Genomic DNA, 19,637 nt, shown 5'->3' with positions numbered 1-19,637 from the left:
TTCGGAGAGCGGTGTCTCTTCAATTTTTGAGAAAGTAATCATGTTGGGAGTCTGGCTCTCGAGATTCGGAGGGCGGTGCCTCTTCGATTTTGGAGCAAGCAATCTTGTTGGGAGTGTCTCTCGAATGTGAGTAAAGGTTGGACATGTTTGCTAGTCTACCTTGCCACGAAGCATAGAGGTTGACACACAGGGACTTTCCAATTATCCAGCAGTGGTACTGTTCCTTTACCATCTCTTCGATTTTTGAGAAAGTAATCATGTTGGGAGTCTGGCTCTCGAGATTCGAAGGGCGGTGCCTCTTCGATTTTGGAGCAAGCAATCTTGTTGGGAGTGTTTTCTCGAATGTGAGTAAAGGTTGGGCATGTTTGCTAGTCTACCTTGCCACGAAGCACAAAGGTTGACTCACAGGGACTTTCCAATTATCCAGCAGTGGTACTGTTCCTTTACCCTCTCTTCGATTTTTGAGAAAGTAATCATGTTAGGAGTCTGGCTCTCGAGATTCGGAGGGCGGTGCCTCTTCGATTTTGGAGCAAGCAATCTTGTTGGGAGTGTTTTCTCGAATGTGAGTAAAGGTTGGGCATGTTTGCTAGTCTACCTTGCCACGAAGCACAGAGGTTGACACACCGGGACATTCCAATTATCCAGCAGTGGTACTATTCCTTTACCCTTGTGGGTAATAATATGGAAGCTAGACCTTCAAAATTTATGTGTCTAAACTTTGTTAGTGTTGTTTCTTTGCAATTCTTTTACCCTTCTTGGTCAGAGCGATGTAGTGGGAGCTGCAAACTTCACGTGTCTCAACTTTGTCAGAGAACTTTGGCAAAGTTATCTGTGGTACCCATGAGCTACTGTTGCGTGTGGGAAGTGGGTGATTGAACAGTACGATTCATGTGCTTTCTACTTCGCCAGAAATCTTCGACAGAATGCCCATAATTTCCACAAAGTTGAGTGTGCGTGTGACAGGTGCTGACAAGGCTGGAAAAGTAGGTGCCTCTTCGATTTCTGAGATCGGCCCTCGTGGTCTCTGAGCAGCCCATCTTTTGAGAAAGCAAGCCTCTTCGATTTCTGAGATCGGCATTCGTGGTCTTTGAGCAGCCCAGCTTTTGAGAAAGCAAACGCCTCTTCGATTTCTGAGATCGACCCTCGTGGTCTCTGAGCAGCCCAGCTTTTGAGAAAGCAAACGCATCTTCGATTTCTGAGCAGGCGCCTCTTCGATTTTTGAAGCTTCGTCGAGTGCAGATTTTTATAGGGGCTGACATTAAGTTCCAAAGCACACTTGAAGATCCACTAGTAGAAGCTAAATTCTTGCACTTCTAAGATCTTGATTTGTCCGACCTCTTCTCTCTTCAACACATTTGAAAATGTCTGGCCCCTCCGACCGTTGTTTTGACTTGAACCTTGTTGAAGAGGCAGCCCCGCCTTCTCCAGACAACATATGGCGCCCATCCTTCGTCTCCCCTACTGGTCCTCTTACCGTTGGGGATTCCATGATGAAGAATGATATGACCGCTGCGGTAGTGGCCAGGAACCTTCTCACTCCCAAAGATAACAGACTACTTTCCAAACGGTCTGATGAGTTGGCTGTTAAGGATTCTCTGGCTCTCAGTGTTCAGTGTGCATGTTCTGTGTCTAATATGGCCCAACGCCTATTTGCTCGAACCCGCCAAGTTGAATCATTGGCGGCTGAAGTGATGAGTCTCAAACAGGAGATTAGAGGGCTCAAGCATGAGAATAAACAGTTGCACCGGCTCGCACATGACTATGCTACAAACATGAAGAGGAAGCTTGACCAGATGAAGGAATCTGATGGTCAGGTTTTACTTGATCATCAGAGATTTGTGGGTTTGTTCCAAAGGCATTTATTGCCTTCGTCTTCTGGGGCTGTACCGCGTAATGAAGCTCCAAATGATCAACCTCTGATGCCTCCTCCTTCTAGGGTTTTGTCCAGTACTGAGGCTCCGAATGATCCCCCTCCGGTGCCTTCTCTTTCTGGGGCTCTATCGACTGCTGAGACTTCTCCTAAGCAACCTTTGTGAAGGCTCCCTCTTGTTTGTTTATTTTGACTCAAGTATATGTACATATTTGTAACTTATCGAGGATATCAATAAATAAGCTTTTCTTCATTTCAACGTATTGTGTTAAATACACCAAAGCCTTCTTCGCTAAGTTTTTTTAATTTTCTTTTGTTGAAGCTTGTATGTTGAAGCTTTGTGAGTGGAGCATATAGGTTGAGGTAGTGTTCCCTTAATTTCCCGAGTGAGGAAAACTTCTCGGTTGGAGACTTGGAAAATCCAAGTCACTGAGTGGGATCGGCTATATGAATCTTAGAACGCCATTGTGTTCTGTCCTGTGTCATGTCATCCGTTAGATCCAAGTACTCTAAGTCTTTTCTTAGGGTCTCTTCCAAAGTTTTCCTAGGTCTTCCTCTACCCCTTCGGCCCTGAACCTCTGTCCTATAGTCGCATCTTCTAATCGGAGCGTCAGTAGGCCTTCTTTGCACATGTCCAAACCACCGTAACCGATTTTCTCTCATCTTTCCTTCAATTTCGGCTACTCCTACTTTACCCCGGATATCCTCATTCCTAATCTTATCTTTTCTCGTGTGCCCACACATCCAGCGAAGCATCCTCATCTCCGCTACACCCATTTTGTGTACGTGTTGATGCTTCACCGCCCAACATTCTGTGCCATACAGCATCGCCGGCCTTATTGCCGTCCTATAAAATTTTCCCTTGAGCTTCAGTGGCATACGGCGGTCACACAACACGCCGGATACACTCTTCCACTTCATCCATCCAGCTTGTATTCTATGGTTGAGATCTCCATCTAATTCTCCGTTCTTTTGCAAGATAGATCCTAGGTAACGAAAACGGTCGCTCTTTGGTATTTCTTGATCTCCAATCCTTACCCCTAACTCGTTTTGGCCTCCATTTGCATTGAACTTGCACTCCATATATTCTGTCTTTGATCGGCTTAGGCGAAGACCTTTAGATTCCAACACTTCTCTCCAAAGGTTAAGCTTTGCATTTACCCCTTCCTGAGTTTCATCTATCAACACTATATCGTCTGCGAAAAGCATACACCAAGGAATATCACCTTGAATATGTCCTGTTAACTCATCCATTACCAACGCAAAAAGGTAAGGACTTAAGGATGAGCCTTGATGTAATCCTACAGTTATGGGAAAGCTTTCGGTTTGTCCTTCATGAGTTCTTACGGCAGTCTTTGCTCCTTCATACATATCCTGTATAGCTTGGATATATGCTACTCGTACTCCATTCTTCTCTAAAATCCTCCAAAGAATGTCTCTTGGGACCCTATCATACGCTTTTTCCAAATCTATAAAGACCATGTGTAAATCCTTTTTCCCATCTCTATATCTTTCCATCAATCTTCGTAAGAGATAGATTGCCTCCATGGTTGAGCGCCCTGGCATGAACCCGAATTGGTTGTCCGAAACCCGTGTCTCTTGCCTCAATCTATGCTCAATGACTTTCTCCCAGAGCTTCATTGTATGACTCATTAGCTTAATACCCCTATAGTTCATGCAATTTTGTACATCGCCCTTATTCTTGTAGATAGGCACCAAAGTGCTCATTCGCCACTCATTCGGCATCTTCTTCGTTTTCAAAATCCTATTGAAAAGGTCAGTGAGCCATGTTATACCTGTCTCTCCCAAAACTTTCCACACTTCGATTGGTATATCGTCTGGGCCTACTGCTTTTCTATGCTTCATCTTCTTCAAAGTTACAACCACTTCTTCCTTCCGGATTCTACGATAAAAAGAGTAATTTCTACACTCTTCTGAGTTACTCAACTCCCCTAAAGAAGCACTCATTTCTTGTCCTTCATTGAAAAGATTATGAAAATAACCTTTCCATCTGTCTTTAACCGCATTCTCTGTAGCAAGAACCTTTCCATCCTCATCCTTGATGCACCTCACTTGGTTTAGGTCCCTTGTCTTCTTTTCCCTTGCTCTAGCTAGTTTATAGATATACAACTTTCCTTCTTTGGTATCTAGTCGCTTATACATATCGTCATAAGCCGCTAACTTAGCTTCTCTCACAGCTTTCTTCGCCTCTTGCTTCACTTTTCTATACCTTTCACCATTTTCATCGGTCTTATCCTTGTATAAGGCTTTACAACATTCCTTCTTAGCCTTCACCTTTGCTTGTACCTCCTCATTCCACCACCAAGATTCCTTTTGGTGTGGGGCAAAGCCCTTGGACTCTCCTAATACCTCTTTTGCTACTTTTCGGATACAACTAGCCATGGAATCCCACATTTGGTTAGCTTCTCTCTCTCTATCCCACACACACTGGGTGATTACTTTCTCTTTGAAAATGACTTGTTTTTCTTCTTTTAGATTCCACCATCTAGTCCTTGGACACTTCTAAGTCTTGTTCTTTTTTCTCACTCTTTTGATATGTACATCCATCACCAACAAGCGATGTTGATTAGCCACGCTCTCTCCTGGTATAACTTTGCAATCCTTACAAGTTATACGATCCCTTTTCCTCATTAGAAGAAAATCTATTTGTGTTTTTGACGACCCACTCTTGTAGGTGATCACATGTTCTTCTCTCTTCTTAAAGAAGGTGTTGGCTAAGAAGAGATCATATGCCATTGCAAAATCCAAGATAGCTTCCCCATCCTCGTTTCTCTCCCCAAAACCATGGCCACCATGAAAACCTCCATAGTTGCCTGTCTCCCTGCCCACGTGTCCATTTAAATCTCCTCCAATAAATAACTTCTCCGTCTGAGCAATTCCTTGCACCAAGTCTCCAAGGTCTTCCCAAAATTTCTCCTTCGAACTCGTATCCAACCCTACTTGAGGTGCGTACGCACTAATCACATTGATAAGTTCTTGTCCTATTACAATCTTGATTGCCATGATTCTATCTCCTACCCTCTTGACATCTACAACATCTTGTGTCAAGGTCTTGTCCACGATGATGCCAACACCGTTTCTCGTTCTATTTGTGCCCGAATACCATAGTTTAAACCCTGAGTTTTCTAGATCCTTTGCCTTACAACCAACCCACTTAGTTTCTTGTAGGCACATAATATTTATCCTTCTCCTCACCATAACTTCTACTACTTCCATAGATTTTCCCGTCAAGGTTCCTATATTCCACGTTCCTAAACGCATTTTGCTCTCTTGAACTCTACCCTTCTGTCCTAGCTTCTTCACCCTTCCCCGTCTAATAGGATCAAAGTACTTCTTTTGTGTGTCCCGTGTAAAGTTGATAGGAGCATATGCTCCCAAACAACTTTGAGTGGAGTCGTTCGAAAAGAAGTTTCTATAGCCCCCTTGCTCATTTAACACTGCATCCGGGTGCCGATGGAGATACAGCGACCCTTGCTCACTTATCACTGTGCTCGGGCCACACAGCGCGCCACTTACGGGTGACGCCCTAGCTTTAGCGCGATTTCGTTCTGGATTCATTTTCATAAGGATTCGACGTGATCATGGAGTGCCGGCTGTCGACTACCTGACGCCCTCCCCCTCCTCCTTTATCCGGGCTTGGGACCGGCAATGTAAGATAAACTTACACGGCGGAGTTATAAAATTCCTTATCACCAAGGCATGAAAAAGAACTTGACATGGATTTAACCCCTCCATGAAACAATCCTTGATAGGAAGTCCAGTTTACTTGTTGCCGTGCAAGCAAACAAGCTCGACGAATACTTACGAAACAATCAATATGTTGATCTTGGCCAACAATGACACGCATGAAAGCAATTAAATTGTTTATAAGAGCCTAAAGGCATACTCGAAACTTTGACAAGGCACCTAAAACTAGGCCAACAATGACACGCATGAAAGCAATTAAATCGTTTATAAGAGCCTAAAGGCATACTCAAAGCTTTGACAAGGCACCTAAAACTAACACAAAGAAAGAAAGAAAGAAAGAAAGAAAGAAAGAAAGAAAGAAAGAAAGAAAGAGAAGGATGCGAGCGGCTTTAGCAACTCATTTAACCAAAATCTGTGAACATTTTATGTTGGTAACTCAGCGGAAGCTGTTCTCCATGAGCTTAACAAACTCATTGAAATCTATGCGTCCATCTCCGTTATCATCAAACGACTTGATCATCCTTTCGCATTCCACTTCCGAAGCTTCAACGAAACCCAATACAGAGAGAACCTTCTTTACCTCCCCGGCATCAATGAATCCATCCTCATTCTCATCAAACACATGAAAAGCTTCTTTTACTTCCTCCAAGCTTGGGACCTCCTCAAACAAGTTAGCAATCTCCTTCGAGCCTCCCTCCCCCTCACTTAATGTTTCTAGTTTCTCCATCACTAGTCCTAGTTCTCCTAAACACAGATTCTTTTTTCCATCTACAACATTTTCGCGAGTGTAACTAATCTCTGCGGCATGAATCGAGGGGACTTGATCAGAACTTGTTGTAGAGTTGGTTTCAACTCCTTTGGATGGTTTGTGCTCACATACTTTCTCATCAGTGCAACTTCTTTGGAAAATGGTCTTAACCTGCATAACTTCGCAAAGGAAACATAAAAACAAGTAGCGTAAATTCGATTGGAAGTGCAGTACAATGAGCCAGTTAAGAATGATTAGGACTGAGAGAAGTGCAACAAGTGAAACGGGGCTGCATCCGATGCCTTCGTTCATCGCCTTCTCCATGTCGTGGGTGGGAAGAAAACTAGCGAGTCGAAATAAAAGAGTAGAGAGATTGCTTAATTAAACCGCTCGTAAATTAATTAATTACGACTTGGGAGTGTTGAGAGACTTGAGGGTTGAGTGTGGGAAGCAGAACGGAGGTAGGTTTGTACAGACCTAAAGAGTTGCTTATAAGTTTCCAAGGAATTTTGAGAAAGTGAAGGAAATTTCATACAAAATTGCAGAGAAAGTTTGTTGAGTTGCTACTAGTTGTCTCTTCTTTGTTAATTTATTAGGCATCAGTCGTTACGTCATGGAAATTTCCAGGTCTTTGCATGCATCATATTCCCATGCAGGAAAGGCCAAATTGCAGAGAAATTTCAAGTGTGAAAAAGAAGTTAAATTAATCTCTCAAGTCTTCTTTTGCCGAGAGAAGACTTGTGAGCACAATGTTAAGAAGCCAAAATATATCCAAGGTCGAAATTTCAGTCTTGAATTTTATATGACCCGCCATCTTCGCCGACGAAAAATCGTCAGACCTTCTTAGAATTCGATGGTAAAAAATGGGGCAAGAGCCCTTTACAATGTCATCGAACTCATTACCCATATTAGTAAAGGGATTTTGTAGGACAAAACTAAAAAAACAATGGACGTTGAATCTGTTCATCACTAACTTCCTTCCCAAGTAAAAATGACCAAATTCTATTGAGTCTGGTAGCGTAGACTTGTAACTGTAGACATCGAAATTTCGGTATTGACCGATAAATCAAAGTGTCAACGCTCATGTATTACATAAATTTTACACGTAGCGTGTAACTCAACGAAAATTGAAATGAGTTGGAAAAGTCATCAAATAGGACACGTGTCAACACCTGGCAGAAACGACTTATTTCATCTGGGATATTATATTCAAAATTAGGCCTTGGAAAATTCTATAAATACAAGCCCATTTCATTCATTTGAGGAACCAATTCATATTACACCTTGAAGCTCTGAAGCTCTGAAACTCCGAAGCTCTCAAGCATCCAGGTTCCCGAAGAATCAAGAAAGTGTTCTTCGTTCTTCGTTCATCGTTCTTCCAAGATCAAGCCTCGACGGCCCTTGGATCAACAATCATCCACCTTCAAGATCAAGCCCCAACGGCCCTTTGGATCAACAAACGTCGACAAATCCACACATCCAACCGTTCTTCAAGATTAAGCCCAAAAGCCCTTGAAGATCTGTTCATCACTGTTTCTTCAAGATCAAGCCCAAAAGCCCTTGAAGATCCGCTCAAATCCACCTTCAAAGATCAAGCCCACGGCCCTTTGAAGAAACTTCCAACAGTTCATCCAAGATTAAGCCCAAAAGCCCTTGAAGATCTGTTCATCACTGTTTCTTCAAGATCAAGCCCAAAAGCCCTTGAAGATCCGCTCAAATCCACCTTCAAAGATCAAGCCCACGGCCCTTTGAAGAAACTTCCAACAGTTCATCCAAGATTAAGCCCAAAAGCCCTTGAAGATCTGTTCATCACTGTTTCTTCAAGATCAAGCCCAAAAGCCCTTGAAGATCCGCTCAAATCCACCTTCAAAGATCAAGCCCACGGCCCTTTGAAGAAACTTCCAACAGTTCATCCAAGATCAAGCCCCGACGGCCCTTGGATCAACGAAACATCCACAAATCAACACCTTACGGAGATCGAATCAGAGGATCAAATTAGAGAGAGATTGTAACCCAAAATCATCAAATACTAATATTTTGTTTGTGCACGTTGTTCTTGTCTCTTTCGTTTCAGGAATTTTCCGTGTTCACAGTAACTAAGCAGGACATTAAAACGATTGATGAGTGATTGAGCTATGATCAAGTGAGGCATAATATTTGAAATTTATTCACTGCTTTTGTGAAGTCACGTTAAACATGTCCTATCATACTAGGGTTAGTAGGGCGCCTCACCCATTGTGAGCGGGTGGCAAACAAACACACAATACAAATAAAAATGAACAAATCCTCATCATCTTCACTCACATTTTCCATGATAATAACGTTCTCAACTTCTTCACATATCATGACAAAATGAAAGACATTTTGAGTTTCATAGAATAAAGTAAGAAGAAATCGAGTTTTAAGGAATGCAGCTGTAATTAATCCTCTAATAGATAGCGTCGTTTCTATCCTACCAATTCACAAATACATTAAGGGGTATTATCGTCTTTTACATTTACGGATGGCTTAATTTTCCAAATTTTCCAGTTTTGTGATAATCTGAGAAAAGATCTGAGAAAAGATGAGGCCGAGCAAAGAGTCAAAGAGGCGGAGCCGCCCTTCGTCTCCACTCAGGGACCGAACCGCCGCGCCCTCCGCCCGTTTCGAACGACGTAGCAGCTCCCCACCGAAGCCTCGCGCCTCCGCTCTTCTCAATCGGGACCTCGTCGTCACCGACGTCACTGCCACTACTCGCTTCGAAGAAGAGCTCGCGACTTCTTCTTCTTTTAATAACAACCCACGAAGCTTTCCGTACAGCGTGAAGCAGCAGTGCTGGGACAAGGCGGAGAAGATCAAAGGTCGAGACCCGGACCGGTGGCGCCGTGACCCTCTCGGAAACACCATTTTTCGGAAGCTCGTGGGTTGCCCCGGTTGCTTATGTCATGATTATGATCACATTGTGCCTTACTCCAAGGTGAAATTCCTCTCTTTCTCTCTAAATTTCACATTTTTATGGATTTTTGAGTGGTTTGGTTTGTGATTGGAGTTTTGTGAGGTGGGTTCCTTTTGGATTTGGAAATTGAGTTTCTGTTTTTGGGGTGCATTTGATATTTACAAATTCAAATTTCTTTGCTTTTTGTTTGGTGGCTTTTCCCATAGAATCTTATAATTTCTGTGGGTGGAATTTTTAGCATTCTGTATGGAAAGAAGATGCAATTTGGAAATGCTTGTGCTATTGAATTTCATACATTTAGTAATGCTGCTGTCAAAGTTGAGCTATTTTGTAGCTATGTAGTCAGCCGTTGCTTATTATATAAGCGAACATGGTTATATGAAACTGCTACTTGAATATACGCACGCACGATACTGGAGGTGATAGGTACTAGTACAAGCTTAGGTAGAAAGCTTTTCTCACCTTTGATGGAAAATGCATGTAAGGTAAATTGGAGTCTTGTTAGTTGTTATGGCAGTTGATTGAGCAGAATGACTACGAGGTCCCAAATTTCATTTTAGATGGCGACCATAGATGTGGAGAGCGGCAGGGTGGCATGACCAGTGTTGTGGAATTATGTGAATTCAAACTAGCCTGTGATAGAATATGGTTAATCATGGTGATACAAATATAGGTGAAGGATTTGTTTAGGCCTTTGAGGAATATTGAGATTCAATCCCATTTTCTAGATCATTTCACCTGACTGTAATGCAGGCTTGATTCACTGGTGCATTTTTTACCAACTTGGCTCCAAATGATTAGGATTGAGTCGATTGACAGTGCACTAGAAGATAATCCAGTGATGAATATGCATTGGCTGAGACATTAGTTTTGAAAAAGGAGCGACTTAGCACATTTCAAGAAGAAGGTTGTTCTGCAATCTGTTTCGTGCAGATTGAAAAGTTATGGTGAACTCATAAATGTACTGGTTTTGGTGCCGCAAATTTGTGACAAAGTCTGGAAACCAACACCAAAGATGTTTCGTTCTGTGGACTTTTGTGCTGCTCTTGGTTAGAGGAAACAAGGAGCTCAGAAATGGGCTGCTGTGTCATCCCAATTTAATATGATAATCTTGATAGCTGAACATGTAATTCTTTATTTTGTTTTCCCCAGGCTCCTGATCCCTGAAATTACTTTCGGAGAGAGGATTAATCTTTTTTATTTTCACATTTCAGGGAGGACAAAGTACGCTCGAAAATTGCCAGGTCTTACAGGTATGGACTTCCTTCCTCTTTGGAACCTTGGACTATTACACGATTTTTGTATCTTGGTTTTGGGTGGTATCTCCATTCCATAGAAACCCTTCACCAGTAGATGTTAGCACACAGTAGATTCCTACTCTATATTGCTGACCTTCAAAAGGCTGCCAAAATACCTACACTACTAGAGTTATCTTAGGATTCTTAACAACTTAGACCGATCTCCACAAAGTCTCATTTTCCTTTCATATGAAGTCTGGCACTCTACAGTCGCATTCAAATTTCAGATCATGATTGAAACCGACGTTTGCCATGAATTTTATATGTTACATCTTACTCTTAATAAAATCATCTTCTCTTGCATACTGTAGGCAACAGTCAATCGATCAAAAGGAAATCGGACTGAGTTTTCTAGAGCCGAGCTCATCCAGAAGAGTTCTTATTGTCGGGTTTCAGGTAAGCCCAAGAAACCCCAAAATCTTGTGGAAGTTCTTCCAGCGATGAATTCAAACTAATTTAGTAGCAAGTGACAGTGTATTGCTTTGAAATGCAGGTCGTGACATGGATCTTCTCGAACTGTCAGCCTATGGCAATGTCCGTCGTGGACAAGATTCAGGGGGATGTAGAATCCAATGACAATTTAAGATGTTGTGTAACTTGTCGTAGAATTTATCCTAAGATAGAAGGGGAAACTGGAGACTAGCATTGCTATATGTGTCTCCCAATTGGATGGGAAATATTTGTATCAAGTTGCACAGAATGTCATCCCTTACCTTTTAATATATGAGAATTTTGTCTCAGCATTTTCTTCCTTCTTCCCATTGACGCACTAGACAAATAGACGGCCCGTATTTTTGGTAGGTACTTGTTTAACAGTAATAACAGTTATCCATCGCTTACATGCGTGTAGGAGAAATTTTTTAGTGTATTAAAAACACGATTCTGGTTTGGTAAAGCTGTTATTTGAAAAAAAAAATTGATTCTGCTAGGCTGTGAAATAAAACAGCAGAGTGTTTGATAAATTTTTTTGTAAAAGTGCTTTTGAAAAAAAAAAACAGTATTATAGTGATTGGTAAACTTTTATGTAAAATAGATATGAAAAAAGTCAGTTTTTCAAAGCTGGGTTTTGCAGTTTCTGTTGTAAATATTATGTGGATGGTCCACATGAATAGTTTGTTACTATTTATGCACAGTATTTTCACTATTCATTTGTGGAAAATTTGTAAAGTGAATAGTGCTTTCTTTTGTTTATATAAAGGAAGAAGATGAATGAAGTGAGTGAGGTTCACGGGAGAGAAGAAGGAAAAGGAAGAAAGGAAGAGGAAGAGAGAATAGAGGAAGATGAGAGGAGATAATAGAGAGAGTTATCTTTGTACTCCTATTATTTCAGATTATAATGAAAGCATCACAGCTGTCCCGAGGACGTACTCCAGTCACACTGACTGTAGAGGAACCTCGTAAATTTTGTGTCTTGTTTCATTTATTCCACTGCACCCACCGTCGATTTTACAACACGTTATCAGCACGAGAAGCTCTCATGTCAGTGGAAAGCACAACGCCACAAATCCTGTTCACCTCCTTCAGCTGGAATCTCACAGATAAGAAACAATTTTCATTTCATCTTCAAATCTCAGTACAATTGATTTTCTTGAAGCAACTATATATATTGTTATATGACTGTATATCATCCTTTGCAGAAGCAAAAGAGTAAAAGACTAAAAATTTGTAAGAGAATTTGACAGCCATGTAAATAGCCTCGGAACTCCAACTTGCGGACCTCGGATTGAAATACTTTCTTCTTGAAAGTTGTTCGTCTGCTCAGTATCTACAACATATCAAAATTTCAGAAAATGTTAACGGTGCGATCGTGGCAGATGTCTGAAATACCAAACCAGTTTCCAATTTCCGCAGAAAACTGGGCAGCCACCTTATGAGTACCAAAACTCCATTTCGGTAGCTCAAATCGAAATTGTTTCTTCACGAAAGTTGTTTGGTATCCTCTTATCCATATCATACTAAATTTTGAACTAAATCTAACGGTTTGATCTTCTCATAAGTTGCAGACACTCTTGACTCCAAAACTTATGGGAACCGTTTCGACTTTTTCGAAACTCACCGGAGGAGGAACCCCAATTGGAACTTATTGTTACTATTATTTACTGAGTAACCAAAAATGACTTCGAACTGTGAAATAATAATAAAAATAAAAGGGATGAAACAAAAGAAGTGGCAGACCAAGAAAATGAAAAAGCAAAACATGAGGACTTAATCATTGCATTTTCTGTTTTGGCATATTTATGTGCATGGTGTTGGTTTAAAGCCCATGTCACAAGTTCTATTTATTTAAAGCAATTTATTTATAGTGGGTAGAATTATTACCCTTTGCTTTAAAGCTTTGATATTTATATGAATGGTGCTGAATCAAAGCCCTTGTCACAAGCTTTATTTACTTTAAAGCAATTTATTTACCATGGACGGTTTTACCGCCTATTGCTTTAAGTTTTGATGGTGCTGAATTAAAGCCCTTGTCATAAGCTTTATTTACTTAAATGCTGTTTATTCATTATGGTTGGAATTACCGTCTATTGCTTTAATTTATTTATTGTACTTATCTTTTATTACAATGAGTATAACAAGGACCCAGAGTTCCTTGATTAGATCAGAACCTGCAGTTTCTTGATCATCATCATATAAAATGATTGGACCCGAAGTTCCATCATACAAAAAGATCAGGCATGAAGTCCTTTGATCCTGACGATCAGGACATGAAATTCCTTGATGAGTGCCTTAAGTTTGAAGTGCCACAGTGCCTCAACTTAATTATAATAAATGTCATAAAAGTTTCAGTTCATAAACTATTTAATAAGGACCAGAAGTTCCTTATGTCCATACTTAAAATGGTTTAGCAGAAGCATTTATTAAGCGGATGAAATTGATTACCCGCGCTCTGCTCATGAAAACGAAATTACCAGTTTTCTACATGGGGACATGTCATTTTACATGACGCATTATTAAGTTCGGATGAGACCAATTTCCAACCATCAATATTGCTCAGTACAACTCGTGTTTGGGAACTAGTCAAACATTATACATTTACGAGTTTTTGGTTGTGTTGTCTATGTGCCTGTAAGACTGCCACAACGTACTGAAATGGGGCATCATTGCAGATTAGGCATTGATGTTGAACACCATCTATCATTCAATATTTGGAATTCTTGATTGGGGATATGTTTACCGCATGGTTTGCGGACTGTCATTTTGATAAGACAATTTTCCTGCCATTAGGGGGAGAAAATAATATCGTTCCAGAAGAACGATGAGAAAATATCATTCCAAAAGAATGATGAGAAAAGACCGTTTCAGAAGAACGAAGAGAATTTGTCTTATTTTGATTCACGAAGCAATCAATAAGAAAATGAAATATGAATAATTGAATGATGCAACGAAAGTGATGAAATCATATATACTTACTGCAAATGTGCCTACAAGAATTGATGTCTCTGTTGGATAAAATAATGAGACAATAAATGATTTATCTGTTGCACGCCTGAAGCGTGGCAGATTTTTAAACTCAAAAGGTTCAGTTATTCGAAAGAAGAATAATATGGCACTACTGAACTATTGCATTCCCGAAGCATAACTGTTGCATGCCAGAAGCATGACAGTCGCCGCATGGATACACGTCCCAGATAGGACAATCCACAGACATGAGAATGTTGATGTCTCATACATGAAGCATAATAGACATATAGGTTCCAATGACTCAACTCCCGGAAGTGGAGATTAAAATCCAAGCTCTATAACGCTCAAGAGGAGGTTATGATCCACATTCTCTCAATTATGACTATCCTGGAAGAGATAGCGTCATGCCCTTGAAGAGGTAATGGATATCCAAAGAAATGAAAAGCTTTTATGCATGCGCATGCACATGAGAATATGGGATCACGGATTGATGATAACCAATGGTAATTTTGGTTTTTACAAGTAGCTACTAAATTCATCAATGAGATGTGTTAATATTGAGTCACGTTCTTTTGTTCGTCGACAAAAGAAAAATTATTGGCCAAAATGGAGAAAGGCAATTCCATTACAATTTTGTAAGAACGTGGAAAAATGGACCTATATATTTGAATGTAATACAAATAGCCAAAAGATGTTGAACCAATGAGGTTATATATGAGCATTTGTAATACAGTGTAATACACTTACATGATATGACACAAGGTTGTAAACGAGTTCATATAAATGGAGAATTATATATGAAGGGTTGTGAGTCACCCACATCATATCTCCATAAGTAAATCCCTCAAATATACATGGGAGCAAATTGCTCTGTATAAATTCCAAAGGAAAATGTGTCATGAAGTGTAGAAAATCCCTGAAGGATTCAAATTGCTTGAAGTAAGCCCCCGAAGGGTAAAGCATAAATTATATACTCAATATCAATGGATGATATAAATTGCCTTAGTGAGTACTATCATTATGATATTGTTGCAACATACTAAAATCTCTTGCAAGAGTCAATGACAATACATTATAACTCTTGAAGAGTTGATGATATTAAATTGGGACTCCTGAAGAGTCTAGAAAAATTATAAAGTGTTGAAGGAATTATTGTTTCGAGCTGCAGATCGAACAATCTACCAACACGAATCTTATCCATGATATTTATGATATTAAAAGAACCATATGGATTGAAGATTATGAGTTGAATACTCATATGATGAAGACACTAAGAATAATCATTTATCTTCGTGAGGGTAAAGATAAATTAATACTTGGTCCAGAAGTACCACATCTTAGTGAAGTATATGCTTTATTGTATTTGGCACAATACATTGAATGAAATAAAACTTATTTATTAATATCTCCAAGAAATTACAGATATATACATACACATGAGTTAAAATAAACAAACAGGATGGAGCCTTCACAAAGGTTACTCATGTGCAGCCTCAGTACTCGGAAGTACCCCAGAAGGAGGAGGCACTGGAGATTGATCATGTGACACCCCAATACTTAGCAAAACACCAGAAGGGGAAGGCATCAGTTGCTTTCGGAATCTAGCAACAAACCTCTGGTGATCACTTTGAATTCGACTTTCAGATTCCTGCAGTTGGTCGAGCTTTCTTTTCATGCTCGTAGAGTAACTATTTGCAAGCACGTGTAACACCCTATTCTCGTGTTTGAGCCCTCTGATCTCTTGTTTAAGACTTGCCACCTCCGCCATCAATAATTCAACTTGGCGAGTTTGAGCAAGTAGGCGTTGACCCATATTGGAAACAGAGCCAGCACACTGAACACTGAGAGCCAATGAGTCTTGAACGGCCGACTCTTCAGACCGTTCTGAAAGGATCTTGTTATCCCTTGGAGTGAGAAGATTCCTAGCTACCACAGTAGCAGTTATGTTATTCTTCATCACAGAGTCCCCAACCGTAAGAGGACCATTAGAAGATAAGAAGGACGGGCGCCATATATTATCATGACGCTGCTCGTCTGTATCACTCCTAAGACTCAAATCTAAGCAAATGTTAGATGGGCAAGTCATTTTCAGAAATGATGAAGGAAAAACAGAGGTCAAATAAAATTTCAGAAATGCAAGAAGGGGGAAATTTCTCAGGCAGCAACTTTCTGAGCATACCCTTGAACACAATTGATGTCTCTATAAAAGAAGAGGCAGCAGAGCCACTTGTTCAAAGATCGAAGAGGCACCGCTCTCCGAATTTCAAAAGCCAGATTTTCCTGAATAAAGTTCGTTGGCATTTTTCAGACGTAATCCCAACTTTTTCAGATGTCGCGTGCAATTTTGTCAAAGATCTCTGACAAAGTTGAAACCGCGTAAATCTTACTGTTCTATTTACACCACAGTTGCTGACAAGAGTAAAAGCACAGCACCACCACTTGCTATTGGGAAATCTCTATATATGTCGACCTCTGTTCTTCATAACAAGGCAGACCTGCAACTCTGCAAGAATACCTAACTCTTCCTCATCTCCGAGAATGCATCTTCAACATAGCATCTCGAAATACTCAGTTTTCTTCCTCTCCGAGAATACCTCTTCAAACATGTCACACCAGAGCAAGATTATCACATATCTTCAGGGACCAGAGCAAGATTATCTCATATCATGCAATCTCCCTGTCCTTTCCTTTGTCCATGTTCTTGCCTGCGAAGACAAGGATAAAGAAAGCAATATGTCGAAACCTCCACTCAAACTCCCGGTAAGGAACCGACTGCCTGGAACCTTTCCTGATTGCTTACCTAATGTTGCTCTCGAGTAGTCATCTTCAACGGTTGGAGCTGGGTCTCCAGTCACCAAGAAGTGATGAACCATCCAAATGCAAGGGTTGCACTCCACTCCGGCATTAGAGGGCAAATACTGCCGGAGAAGATGCCACACATGCATGGGGGAAAAGCAGGGAAAATACTACTTAAGCAAGGGGAGCAAGTAAGGAAAGTAAAAATGATACATTGAAGCATGTGGAGACAAGCGCAACAAACGCGTGCTGATTCATCCCTGACAAAACTGAAGATCACTTGCCACATGAAGCTCCTCATGGTCCAATTTCATTCAAGATCCAGCTTCGAAGGTCCTTAAAGAAATTACAAGTCCGATTCAAGATCAAGTGTTCATTACTCTTGAATCAAATTCCGCTCCAGATAAAAGGAGTAAATTCCGATCTTCAATGCTAGTCTAGCAGAAAGTCCTACAACCCAGTTCAAGAAAAAGGCTGTGGAAAGTTAACAATAAGTAAAGCAACTCTTTTAGCAATTCTTCTTACTAAGGGACTAAAGCAGAACAATCAACGATCAACCTAAATGATTTGAGATCAGGGGGAGATACTCATCAGGGGGAGCATCCAAGACAGATCAAGATTTTAACGAGTCAATCGAAGACTTGTGGCCATCCAAGGGGGAGTGTTGTAAATATTATGTGGATGGTCCACATGAATAGTTTGTTACTATTTATGCACAGTATTTTCACTATTCATTTGTGGAAAATTTGTAAAGTGAATAGTGCTTTCTTTTGTTTATATAAAGGAAGAAGATGAATGAAGTGAGTGAGGTTCACGGGAGAGAAGAAGGAAAAGGAAGAAAGGAAGAGGAAGAGAGAGAATAGAGGAAGATGAGAGGAGATAATAGAGAGAGTTATCTTTGTACTCCTATTATTTCAGATTATAATGAAAGCATCACAGCTGCCCCGAGGACGTACTCCAGTCACACTGACTGTAGAGGAACCTCGTAAATTTTGTGTCTTGTTTCATTTATTCCACTGCACCCACCGTCGATTTTACAACAGTTTCTTGTTTTTGGTTTTTTTTTCACACAAAACTATGAAAAAAAGCTGAAGCTAAATGTTTACCAAACACAAAAAACAGCTCTCAGCTTTTTTTTATACCAGTTTTTTTCAGAATCACCTCAGTACCAAATCAGGCCTGTATACCAAATTAGTTGGAATTTTTTTTTTTTTATTAAGTTTTCAAATTTTTATTATTATACTTAATGTACTGCTTTTGATAAATCACTATGCGTGTAAAGCCAAATTTCCCCTCATTCTATGCAACTTGGATGACTTTGAATGATAATAAAAAGAGCACTAGAATAGTGGGAGATTGACAATGACTCCCATCATACCAAAAGCCACTTTTAAAATTCAATGAGCTTGACCTTTTGGGCTAAATACAGTTCACACATGTTTTTTTAAACAAAATTTCACACTTTTTATTTTAAAATTGTATTAATTTATTCATTTTTTATAACGAATTATTTGAATCTTCAGTAAATTAATAACATAATGAGGATGAAATCCATAATTACGATTACATGTAAACTCATTTGCATCATATTAACTAAAAAACTCATCAACTTAACGGATATTTAAACGTTCAAATATCTAATATCCAAAAAATGTTAATTGATACAATTTCAAAATCTTAGAAAATGAATAATATGAGAAAATTGAACCGTCACGATTCATTTTAAAAATCACCTTAAACATGGAGGTGTAAACCTACAATTTTAATCCACTTTTTTTCCTTCCAAGGAAGAGGACATGAATTTATGAATTGAGCCAAATGGGAGATGGTAAAACTACATGTAACTTGTAACTTGGTGCTGTAATAATTAACATGCAAGAAGACTTGGTTGGTTTGTTAAGAATCCACCATGATTAAAAAAAATGAGCAAAACAATTACAAGTGGCTCTCTACCTAACCTGACATTCTGTTACTCAAATATCAGCATTAATCAATTACTAAATGATACGTTGTTGCTTAATCTAGCCTATTAATCATCTTGTGCAGGTTTAGATAGTAAGGCTATTATTATAATCCGGCAATCAAGTGTTTTGTGTAGTTCGACTTGCCTAATTCTTTATTATCGTTTCATTAAAAAAAGAATTTGATTGAATACTTAAATGAGTCACTTCGTGCACGCACGGACGAGTGGCATGAGCATTCGAGGTGAGAGGATTAGTGATGGGATTAGACTAGGGATTAAGATTTTTATAAGAGTTTTTCTTTCTTTTTGCTCTTTCCCTTGTAAAATGTAGTCATATTGTCAAGCCTTGAGAGGGAGGTTTTTAAGAAAAATGGAAGAGCTCCATGTTAGTCTGTTGGAGCTTAAATGACATGACTTAACCAAACCTTTTCTCTTCCTTTTTCAGTTCTCTACAAAGAGACCTTTTTGGGTTTTTAGTTAGAAGGAAGGCTCAATTTCTCATATTTGGAAACACCATTATTTAGCAACATTACCAAGTTTGCCACTATAATTTTGTATCCTCAATAAAGTTGAACATGTAAGAGTGCAATGCAAGATCATGGTGGTATCCTCTCGTATCCCAGTGCCTTATCGTGTTGTGTCATATCTTTGTGTCATGTTGTAATCTCTTGTGATCATAAATTAATTTTTCTTGTTAATTTGACGTATCCCTGTGTCGTGTCGTGTTGTATCTCCCTGTTCATATCCATGCACTGTAGATATAAGGTTGTGTTCAATATCTAGTCGACATTAAAAATCAAAAACCATATGGCTAGAGAGTTGTGATCCAGAAAATATTCAAAAACCTTCTGTCATTGTATCTTCTTTTGTCTCCCAGACAAGCATTAAAATTAGGCATATGGATGAAAATAGAGGGA

General features: G+C 39.7%; 2 protein-coding genes across 2 annotated transcripts; one reads left to right on the top strand and one right to left on the bottom strand.

The window, feature by feature from the left end:
• Nucleotides 1-6,014: 6,014 nt before the first annotated feature.
• On the bottom strand, nt 6,015-6,650 carry LOC114825502 (probable calcium-binding protein CML47). Its single transcript, XM_029104241.1, has one exon. It carries the CDS (start codon nt 6,648-6,650, stop codon nt 6,015-6,017), a length of 636 nt encoding a protein of 211 aa, XP_028960074.1.
• A 1,978-nt stretch (nt 6,651-8,628) lies between these two features.
• LOC103420347 (uncharacterized) lies at nt 8,629-11,302 on the top strand. Its single transcript, XM_008358409.4, has 4 exons — nt 8,629-9,282; nt 10,476-10,514; nt 10,871-10,955; nt 11,053-11,302. Exons 1-4 carry the CDS (start codon nt 8,890-8,892, stop codon nt 11,133-11,135), a joined length of 600 nt encoding a protein of 199 aa, XP_008356631.1. The 5' UTR covers nt 8,629-8,889; the 3' UTR covers nt 11,136-11,302.
• The last annotated feature ends 8,335 nt before the right edge of the window (nt 11,303-19,637 follow it).

Source organism: Malus domestica, chromosome 06 (assembly GCF_042453785.1).
Source record: "Malus domestica chromosome 06, GDT2T_hap1".
Lineage (NCBI taxonomy): Eukaryota > Viridiplantae > Streptophyta > Magnoliopsida > Rosales > Rosaceae > Malus > Malus domestica.
Note: the sequence above shows the minus strand (reverse complement) of the source record. Positions and strands in the feature narration are given on the sequence as shown.

Excerpts from the sequence above, each read along its gene's own strand:
- LOC114825502 (XM_029104241.1), bottom strand. The coding sequence starts at position 6,650 with ATGGAGAAGGCGATGAACGAAGGCATCGGATGCAGCCCCGTTTCACTT.
- LOC103420347 (XM_008358409.4), top strand. The coding sequence starts at position 8,890 with ATGAGGCCGAGCAAAGAGTCAAAGAGGCGGAGCCGCCCTTCGTCTCCA. Across the intron at positions 10,515-10,870 it reads AAAATTGCCAGGTCTTACAG|GCAACAGTCAATCGATCAAA; the intron begins GTATGGACTTCC and ends TGCATACTGTAG. Across the intron at positions 10,956-11,052 it reads TTCTTATTGTCGGGTTTCAG|GTCGTGACATGGATCTTCTC; the intron begins GTAAGCCCAAGA and ends TTTGAAATGCAG.